The sequence below is a fragment of the Corvus moneduloides genome, chromosome 5 (assembly GCF_009650955.1).
Source record: "Corvus moneduloides isolate bCorMon1 chromosome 5, bCorMon1.pri, whole genome shotgun sequence".
NCBI classification, from domain to species: domain Eukaryota; kingdom Metazoa; phylum Chordata; class Aves; order Passeriformes; family Corvidae; genus Corvus; species Corvus moneduloides.
This window is the reverse complement of record NC_045480.1, coordinates 30,648,372-30,658,262: the sequence shown is the minus strand read 5'-3', so window position 1 is coordinate 30,658,262 and position 9,891 is coordinate 30,648,372. Positions and strand designations below refer to the sequence as shown.

Genomic DNA, 9,891 nt, shown 5'->3' with positions numbered 1-9,891 from the left:
TGAAGTAGGAACAACATTTTTGAAGACTAAATGCTACTGTTATTGGTACACTACTCACACATGTGTTAGTAAGGCTGTTCCCCAAGGGAAGAGTATTGGTACCTGTTAAGAAGGTGCTAAGTTAATATAAGAAAAGGGTTGTTACGCGCCAAGGGGGAAGCTTGAGATAGATTTTATTCTGTGGAATACCTAGTGGCTAACAGGATGGGAAAAAAAATGTCATACCTCATTTCACCCCTAGCATGGTACAGCTGGCTGACTTACGACCTGTATCTCCCCTCCCCATCTGGTCTTCACAGGCGTCCCTTGAAGCTTTTACTCCTTCACCAGCACATCCAGGTACCCCGCTCCCGTGTAACCCTGCCAGAGGCAAGGTCTGCTGCCCTTGGCCTTACTGCCCTCACGTCCGAGGGCTCTGCTGATGCCCATGTGTTTTACAATACACACGCCCGCACGGGCTGTAGAAGATGCTGTGGGTTCTTCGTTCCTTGGCGCTCTTTGCCAGCAGTCCTGCAAAGCGCAGGCACTGCGCTCACGGAGCCAAGCCAGACTTGGACGGGAAAGGTGCTTAGGGACAGACTCTTCAAATGTAATTTTAAACTCTTCCTGTTCTGTTTTCCCACTCAAATTCCGTGCCCTGCGCCCTGCACGTGAGACCACCACAGCCCGCTGCCGCCGGCCCCGCCCACAGCAGGGCGGAGGAAGGGCCGCGGCTCCGGCACTCCCGCCCGGCCGAGGGGCGGAGCCGGCTCCGTGCGCCCGCCCTGCTCGTACCCCGACATGGCGGAGTATTCCTGCGTCAAATCCACCAAGCTCGTCCTCAAAGGGTCGAAAGAGAAGAGGTGAGGAGCGGGCTGCCCGCCGCGCCCCCCCTGCTCCGCGGCAGCTGCAGGGGCCGGGACCCCCGGCGGGGCTGATGTAGGGGCTGGGCGGGGGTGAGGCCGGGCCGGGCCGGGCCTTCCCTCCGGGCAGGGACACCCCGGGGCTCGGCGGCAGGGCAGGGGGGTCGGGCTGGCAGCCCCTGGCTCCCGGCCGGGGTCAGGGACCCGCTCCCGCAGGGCCTGGGCGAGGGGCCGTGCCAGAGAGAGAGAGCGCGGGGCGAGGGCCGGGTCGGCGGCTCGTTCTCACTTCTTTGCATCTCCCCTTGCAGCAAGAAAAAGCACAAGGAAAAGAAACGGAAAAGGGAAGAGGATGCGGCAGAGCAGCTCGATATTGTCGGTGAGCTGCTCTCCAGAAGTTATGTGACAGTGTGGAAACTGTAGGGGATACGGCAAAAGCTAAAGAGGTGGTTATAGGACTTTGTAAAGCAAGTCTAACCACTGTAGAGTGTATAACTATTTCTCACAACATCCTATTTGTATATTGGGATCTTCCTCGATTCCAGATGGAACTTGTGACACCAATGGAAAGGATTCAGATTTTTATAGTAATAAAATAAAAGTATTATTATCTTAATCAGGTAGGAAATATCTGTAAGACAGTATACAAGGAGAAAATTTTACTGTTCAAAAAATGTTAAAGTTGTAATTCTAAGTTGTGCACATGGAAAGGGCTACCTTTAGCTTTGGAAGAATTCTGTAAGAGCCAAATGTTCAAACCCAGATTGGTTGGAACAACAAGTCTAAGGATTACAGCTCACGTATTTAACAGTAAGATGAAATAGTATTTCTGTTTCTGTTGTGCTGGAGAATCTAATAAATGGATATGACCCCAAAACTCAGGAGACTGATCCAGAGGGAGAAAATACTTTCCTTGCAAGGTGTCTCTTTGCTGCATCAGCTGAGTGAAACAGCTTGGTCTGTGGACTAACACAAAGAAGGGTTGCAGTGCAGAAGCTTGTAACTAGGTATGTCAGCAGGTAGAAGAGCAGGACCTCCTGAAGCAGCAGCAGCAAAACTATTAAATTGGCTCTGGGCTATAACATAATGCACAAAGATTGGTAGATAGCAGTTTTATCTTCAGAACTTAAAATTCCAGAGAAGACATGGAAATATAATCTTGTGCTACTGTAATCAGAAGTTGTGATTACTCTATTAATAAACTGTCATGGTTTTGTATTACAGGAAACTGGTGGGCTGTCAGCAATTTTGGTGAAATTACAGGAACTATAGCTATAGAAATGGATAAAGGAGCTTACATCCATGCCCTCGACAATGGCTTGTTTACACTTGGAGCACCACATAAAGGTTTGTTCCAGGCAATTTGAAAGTAATAAAGTTTTAATAGTGAAATGCCTGAAAGCATAGAACTAGCATCACTTCAAGGCAAGCAGTGTTACAGCTAAAACCAGTTCAGTACAAAAAATGCAATAATTATAGCCAAAGCATGCAGATGACTTAAACCTAATGACTACCAATCAGTTTCACTCATCTAGTTTCATGCTGGCTTATGTGTGTAATAAATTGAACTGCACTGGAGATGATGACCTGTTAAAGGCCATACCACTTGCTGGATAAAAAGCAGTATAGTTTTTATTAAAACTTATAAAATGTTTATGGTGTCACTTGAAGAGTGAAATTGAAGGCAGATGAGTTTTAACACTTATTGCTGCATCCTTGTCTTAATATACTTGTTTGTCACTGCACAAGAGGACTACTAATGTGCTGGGATAATTAGCCTGTTCTTTGAGTTTGAGAGCTGTGACTCTGACACGCACTGTTCCAGAACCCTGACAGTGTGTGTGTTTCATCTCCAGGGTGAGATGAAAGCAACACTGGCCATAATTCTCTTGTTTTGGTTTTGGGGGATGGAGAAGCTAGTAGCTTTTAGAATACTGAGTTGAGTTACCATAGCTGAACCATAATGCATTTTGTTATGAAAGAAGAAGCATTACAAGGAGATTAATGTTTTCAAAGCCACCAGGAGAATTACAAAACATTCTCAACTATAAATTTCTTTACACAATGATCATCTTTGTTTTGTGTCTTGTTTTAAGCACTCTAAATATATGAATATAAATGAGCACCTGCATTGCTTTTTTAAAAGTGAATGCTCAAAAAGGAATTTTTAAATAAATAAATACTTTCCATAGTATTTAGGAATGGTCAATGTTTAATTCTCTTTGATACTGCAGTATTACTAGGCTAAAATGTTTAACATTTATACTTCGTACTTAACTAATGAAAAATTCATTCCTCAGATGATGAAGGCCCTAGTCCTCCTGAACAGTTTACAGCAGTAAAGTTGTCTGATACAAGGTAATTACTGTAATGTTTCAAGTTTTGATACTTGTTATCTTTGGATTTTGTGAGAGCACATTTTAATACCCTTGTGAAATATATTGTCTACTACTAAATGTGTTTGTGATGTGTTGGATATTGTGAATTGCGTGAATTAAAAACACTTTATTGTTTCCTGCATTTTCTCTTTGAGGATTGCTCTCAAGTCTGGTTACGGCAAATATCTTGGTATAAATTCAGACGGACTTGTTGTTGGACGTTCCGATGCAATAGGATCAAGAGAGCAATGGGAACCTGTCTTCCAAGATGTAAGCTGTTTGGAATAGTTCATTTGATGTTGCCAGTGTTTGACTGTATTTTGAGTTGATCTATGTAGATGGTTTTTATCAGTGAAGTAAAAGCTTTTTGTAATCTCTTTCATATTGTAACTTATGATTTTCCAACCGCAATGCATTTAGTGTTATTGAAAGTTTTTAAATACTTCAATAGCTGCATTTTGGCAGCTATAAGCATCTTAAAAATGAAGGAGCCAGCAAGTCTGGTGACTAGCTATTGAAGTATCCAGGCATAAAAGAACTAAACACATTTACAGAGACTTTTAGTGTATTGTAGAGGATAAATGTTATAAATCAAGGATTATATACAACCTTGTAACACTTAAAATGTATTGTGATATTATTTCTGCAGAGGAAAATGGCATTACTAGCAGCAAACAGCCGTTTTATTAGATGTAATGAAGAGGGGGACATAGAAGCCAAAAGCAAAACTGCAGGGGAAGAGGAAATGATTAAGGTAATCTATAACTTCTACAATTAATACAGGATTGGCAGGAATACTCAAATAAACAGGTGTCTGTGTGCTGTGATTTCCTGTTAATACAGTTATAATTGCTTCCTATAAGCTGTCAAGTGATACGGCCACAAGAAAGGGCTGCCTAAATTCTCAGTACTTCCTGTAGAGATAAGAAGATACTTTACCACTCGGGAGGACAAAAGAGTCTGTGTGATCTTCCAGGTAGTTCTAAACAGATTGGGACAGAAGAGAGGAATTATGACCGAATCAGGGACAGAGAAGGGTTTACCAGAATGATGCAGAAGGGGAGATCTTTTAAGAGAATCTAAAAATTGACTTTATCTGAACATGGAAAATACATGTGTCTCTCCAAATAGAGATACCTGTCTAATGAGTCAGAATAATAACATTTTTAAGTCAATCTCTGAATTGTACCTGCCAAGATTAAGAACTGTAATAGTGCTCCTTTGAGATGAAGGTAGTTATGTCTTACCATAGTATCAAGGATTACACTTAACATTTCCCATATTTTGGGCAGCTCTTACTTTCATTGCAGTTGTCTCTGGTTGACCAGTTTGAAAACTGAGGACTTGAAAAGTCACTGTGACTCTCATTCTGTTAGGAAGGATATGTTGTCATGTTTAACCTATAACTTGTGTTATTTAAAATACAGGTGTTTTCTATTGTGTTTTGGTGGTTTTTTCTTTTTTTCTTTCAATTATTAGATTCGTACTTGTGCTGAAAGAGAGGCTAAGATGAAAGATGAAGTTCCACAAGAAGACAAAGGAAACGTTAAACAGTGTGAAATCAATTATGTGTATGTACTTTAGAGCTGCTAACAGACTCAAGTACCTTTTTTCACTTCTAATTAGGGCCATCTTTGGTGGAAGGGCCAAATTCCCATCCAGCCTTTCATTCGCTTTTCCTCAGCAGGACAAGGGAAGAAAACAAGATGAGAAAGCTCATCAATTGAGATAAAGGAGACATTCTGTACCAGATAGTGTCCCAGGGTTAACTGTGAAAAATCAATTAAATTTATTTCTTTTTAAATGGTTTAAGGCTGAAAGACAAAAAGTAAAAGCATCACCTTTCCTTCTCCCATCTCCCAAGCTCAGCTTCACTCCAGACTCCTCCACCTGCTCCTTCAAGCTGGATGAGCTATGCGTCAATACACAGTGGTTTCTTTCAGCCACTCCTTTCCTTTCCCACTTTTCTCCTGCTCTGGTATGGTCTTATTCATGGGCTGGAAGGTAATATCTGATCTGATGCCTAAAGCATCTCCTTCCTCTCCTTCTCTGTGCTTGATGTTCACACTGCCATTTTGCACTTTTAGGGTTTTTTACCTTCTCTGCCTGTGTGGCATTTTGCCTTTTCCTAAATATGTTTTCATAGAGGTGCCGCTAGCTTTGCTGATGGATTTGCCTGTGTCCTGTAGTGGATGTCTTGAGAGCCAGCTCTGTCCAGCACAGGGCAGCCCCTGGCCTTTTCTCATAGAGAAAAGCCCTGCAGCTTCCCTGCGGTCAGCACCTTGCAGCTACATCCAGTACACTTTTGCTCCCTGATTTCTTATGCTAGTAGTTGAAGAAGGGGCTCTTTAGAATTTGTAACCACTTCATGCTAGTCACATAGGGGCTCATTCCTACTTAAACTGCTAAAAAAATAAAACCTGAATTGTTTTCACCTACAGAAGCCTTAGTGCTACCTTAGTACTGGGATGGTTTGCTGGATTTTATTAGGTCAGTTATCTGCTGTTTTAATAGGAGCTAAGATTCTTACCACAGCTGCTGTTGTGTTGAAAAGCAAAATTTTAAAGAAGTTTCAGTCCTTTACTATTTGTCTTCCCCCTTACAGGAAGAAATTCCAAAGTTTTCAAGACAAAAAGCTTAAAATAAGCAAAGAAGATACAAAAGCCCTGAGGAAAGCCAGGAAAGAAGGCACTTTTCATGAAGTGCTACTTGACAGGTACTTAGAAATAATGTATTGATTAAAAAACTACTGGGAGATGGACTTACAGTAAACCTGAGGTACAAAAGAGGGCTGGATTTCAGAGGGATGGGCTCCTAAGCATTTTTCTGCTGGTGAGTGTTGTACCTGAGTCCTGGGGATTGCCACCTTTTTTTTTTTTTTTTTTTTTTTAAATCTAGATTTTCACTTCTTTAGCTGAAGTTTGCAGGTTTGAATTTACCTGTAAATTAGTTCTTTTGGAAATCTTTATTAGTTCTTTTGGAAATCTTTATTAGTTCTTTTGGAAATCTTTAACTAGGTTGTTCAGTTTGTTTAGTACAGAGTTGTTGAGGGATTGATGTTTTTAATGACAAAAATTGAGCTAATTTTTAACATTTTTCAGTACCTGTGGTACCAGCACATTTTGGAGAGGCAGAAGTTGCATTTTAAAGAGAAAGAGCATTTATTAAGGACAGTCTTCATCTTATCCAGTGGGAATACTTTTTTTTCCCCCCTGAGCTGAGACTAAAGAAGTTGTCTTGGATTTTTAAAGCCTTTTACATCAGTGTATAGTATAAATATTTGCATTAATTCAGTCAGTGGAATGCAGAAAACTATTTCTGATAATTGAAAGTGATATGAGAACACTGCAGGGCTCTCACAGGTGGTCAGCTTCAGATCACACTGAATCTGAATTCCATTTCTCAGAGGAGACAAAGCGCAATCATTATGATTTGAAGGGAAAGTCGAGGTTATCTTTAGACACTGCAGTTCTATCTCCCTAGGAAGACAAAGTTAATTAACAAATCTAAAGTGTTGTTAGGCTTTTTTATGTGCTTTGAAGTAAAGTTTAAGAAAAATTGCTTTCAATGCATTCTTAACACTTAGAGGAGATAAAAACACCCAGGTGTAATTGTATTTGATCTGAATCTAAACCTTGTTTCATTCACTCTTCCCATACAGGAGAGCTAAAGTGAAAGCAGATAGATACTGCAAGTGACGTCCATTTTCTTCTGCAACTTTGATGGCAGCATCAAATTGAAAATGAGTAAAATATTTTGTAATTTTTTTTATTTAAGGCATTTTTTAAGTATCTTCAGAATTATATTAAAATTTTCTGAAATATTAATAATCCAGTTATAAAATCTTATTAGCTGTATCACTTGTGAATATTTGGCTTGTATTAAGAGAATGGCTCCAAGAAAAATTAAAGGTATATCCATTAACAGTGGTAAGCTATCTGCCATATAACTGAAGCCCTGGGAGGCAGACTGTACACTGATTTAGTCCAGAGAGAAAGTTCCCTGGCTTTTAATTGCCTTTAGGACAAATTCTAGAAATAAATACATGATTGTTCGCAAATGTTCCTGGCCAGAGTCAGGAATTCTTGGATAAAAAAAGCAGCATAGCTGTGAGTTTTGCTTTGGAAGAGAGGGAGAAAAAATGTTATTTTCTCCAAAGCTCCTTAGTTTGGTCTAGGACTGGGGATTAGGGCTCATTAACTAATTGTTGTTGTAGGTACCACGCTACATGTCCCTCCCCAGAAATGTGACTGATGTACAAAAACCATTGGAATATTGCAGTCCTGGAAGTGGCCTGCTGCCAAAACTACTCCCAGAATCACTGAGAAAAAAACAGCACTGCAAGGAGCAGGATGTGGGCCAGAGTAACTATTTATTGCTAGTTCATTGCAGGTGTCATTGATCCACAGTCACTGTGAATCTTAAATACACTTGAAGTGAATGCTGATGGTGGAAGTAGACTGATATTACAGCATCTGTTTTTCTTTCAAAAACAATTTATGTTGTTTGAATAAAAACTTGCCTGGTAGAACCCAGAAAAAGGATTACTCAAACACGGATACACCTGGAAGGCAGAAATCTAAGCTCTGGTGGGGCAGGGTGCTGAAAGGACTGCTCAGTAGCAGAATAAGAGCCCAAGAGTTACCCTTGAAAGGGAATTTTTCATTCATGTTAGTGTAAATAGGAGAATACAGTGTGTTGCAAGTAGCTATAAGTGATAGTAAGGGAAAAATAGAACTGGGAGACATGTTTGTCACAGAGTGATGAGTAAGCGAAGGAAAAAGCAATGGCTGAGCAAATGAAATGAGACTGTCCCGAGCAGGAGAGGAAGTACTAGACCTGGCAAGGGACTGGCAGCCTTGCAGAGAATGAGGGTATTTTAGTAGCAATGGGGTTGCCCTGTATATTGGGACTAATGATGCACTAGAGTCTTGAGAAAAGGTGTTCTGAGATAGCACAGAAACAGGGATCTGGGGAATTCACTGGAAATCTGGTCCCAAGAAAATGAAGTCAAAGGTATAACAAAACATTGAAGACCAGTGTCTGTCTTTAACTGTTGCTATAAGCCGTCTATTTGGATGTTTTCCCAATGGAGGTATTCATGGAGTCATCTTGAAGATACTACGTCCTGACAGTAGTGTTAGCACAAGGAGCTTTAATTTAATTGAAACCAAGAGGAAAAGGGGGAAGTAATTTGGGTAGCCTCTACCTATGGGGGAAGGAACGGATCTGGAGAGTGCTAATACAGTACTGGATAGATGAGTATGGGAGAGCAGAAGGGTGGACATATGGGCTAAATATCAGCGACACCAGCTGTCAGTACAGTTAGCAACTTAATTGAACATCTTAAGAAGCTTTTTCCTTCTTAGGTTTTTGAAAATTGACAGAAGAAACCTAGATAACTAAATAGAGGGCCTAAGGTACTGGTGTGGGCCCTGGAGCCAAGGCATTGTGATAGGAACACAGTAGAATAGCCATAGTCAGAGAAGGTGACTGGTGCTGGAAGATAACTTTCTTAAACTGAGAATTTCTTTACCAGTGAAAGAACTAAACCAGAAGCACAAAGAGGCTTCAAAAAAAGTACACTGCGTAATGTCACAATGGCATCATTATGTCTTGAGAGCATTTGGAGAGAGTTTTTAATTTCCCAAAGTCATTGTTTATTTTCTCCTGTTAAAAATGTACTGAAGATGATAAAGCATCTAGACAAGGATAGTAAATTCCCTAAAATACTGTCTGCCCCAGATATAAAAGATGAGCAAAAGGGGTTGCAGATGTTCAGGAAATAACTTAATCAGACCAACTTAATCAGAGTCTTTCTTACCATAGCCCATAATAGTATATTCAGGTATCTGGAAGTAAAGATGGGATTATTGTCTTAGATGTATTTGTTTTCAACTGAAAATATTTTCCAGACCCTATAGAAACTGCCTCATCTCCTGTTTTTAAAGAACACTCCCATGAAAATTTCAAGGTTTATCCTGCTACACTGTAATTTTCCTCAGTTTCTAAATCCACAGATTGGTTCTGTATCTTCTTTCACCAGTGCTTAATGTTTTTCTGCCTTGGTCTCTAAAGCTCCGTGCAATTCCCAGCTTCTGCTCTGAGCTGGCTCCTTCCTACACTGTTGCATGCCCTCCTCCCAAGGCTTTCCCACACTACAGTACATTTTTTATCCTTTCCTGTCTCTTAATTTTTGCAGTTTGATGCAGCTTTCCAATCAACCTTCTGCCAAGGACTTCCCTTCTTTTTCTTGCCACCCCCACTTTGTTTTGTAAGAGAGTTAATTGCACAGGCAATTAAGTCATGATGTTAAAGACTGCATCACTTCTTTTCTGTGTGCCTAAAAACACGTGACACGTCTCAGGCGCTGCACAGAGCACATGAGACAAGCTAAAATACAGGCATCCTGGAAGGTTTTGAGTACTTTTCATGGTGCTTCCACCAACCGTTGCTGATGTACACACTCATGAAACATTCATTTGCTCACACTAAAATGATAATGGTCATACTAAAATGACAGTATGCACCTAATTTGGCTGCTGGTTTGTACTTGATATTACAACATCCTGGTCTAGTGGAAGGTGTCCCTGCCCATAGCAGGGGGCTTGGAACTAGATGGTCTTTAAGGTCCCTTCCAACTCAAACCATTCCACAATTCTTTGAAAGAGATA

General features: G+C 40.7%; 1 protein-coding gene across 1 annotated transcript; it reads left to right on the top strand.

The window, feature by feature from the left end:
- The first annotated feature begins 715 nt into the window (after positions 1–715).
- FRG1 (FSHD region gene 1) lies at positions 716–7,662 on the top strand. Its single transcript, XM_032108393.1, has 9 exons — positions 716–842; positions 1,151–1,218; positions 2,064–2,186; positions 3,140–3,197; positions 3,373–3,487; positions 3,867–3,971; positions 4,697–4,788; positions 5,823–5,933; positions 6,879–7,662. Exons 1-9 carry the CDS (start codon positions 781–783, stop codon positions 6,913–6,915), a joined length of 771 nt encoding a protein of 256 aa, XP_031964284.1. The 5' UTR covers positions 716–780; the 3' UTR covers positions 6,916–7,662.
- Positions 7,663–9,891: the final 2,229 nt, after the last annotated feature.

Bases quoted from the DNA above. Each gene is read 5' to 3' on its own strand.
- FRG1 (XM_032108393.1), top strand. From the start codon at position 781: ATGGCGGAGTATTCCTGCGTCAAATCCACCAAGCTCGTCCTCAAAGGG. The intron at 3,488-3,866 runs GTAAGCTGTTTG...TTATTTCTGCAG, and splicing joins GGGAACCTGTCTTCCAAGAT to AGGAAAATGGCATTACTAGC. The intron at 3,972-4,696 runs GTAATCTATAAC...TTCAATTATTAG, and splicing joins GGGAAGAGGAAATGATTAAG to ATTCGTACTTGTGCTGAAAG.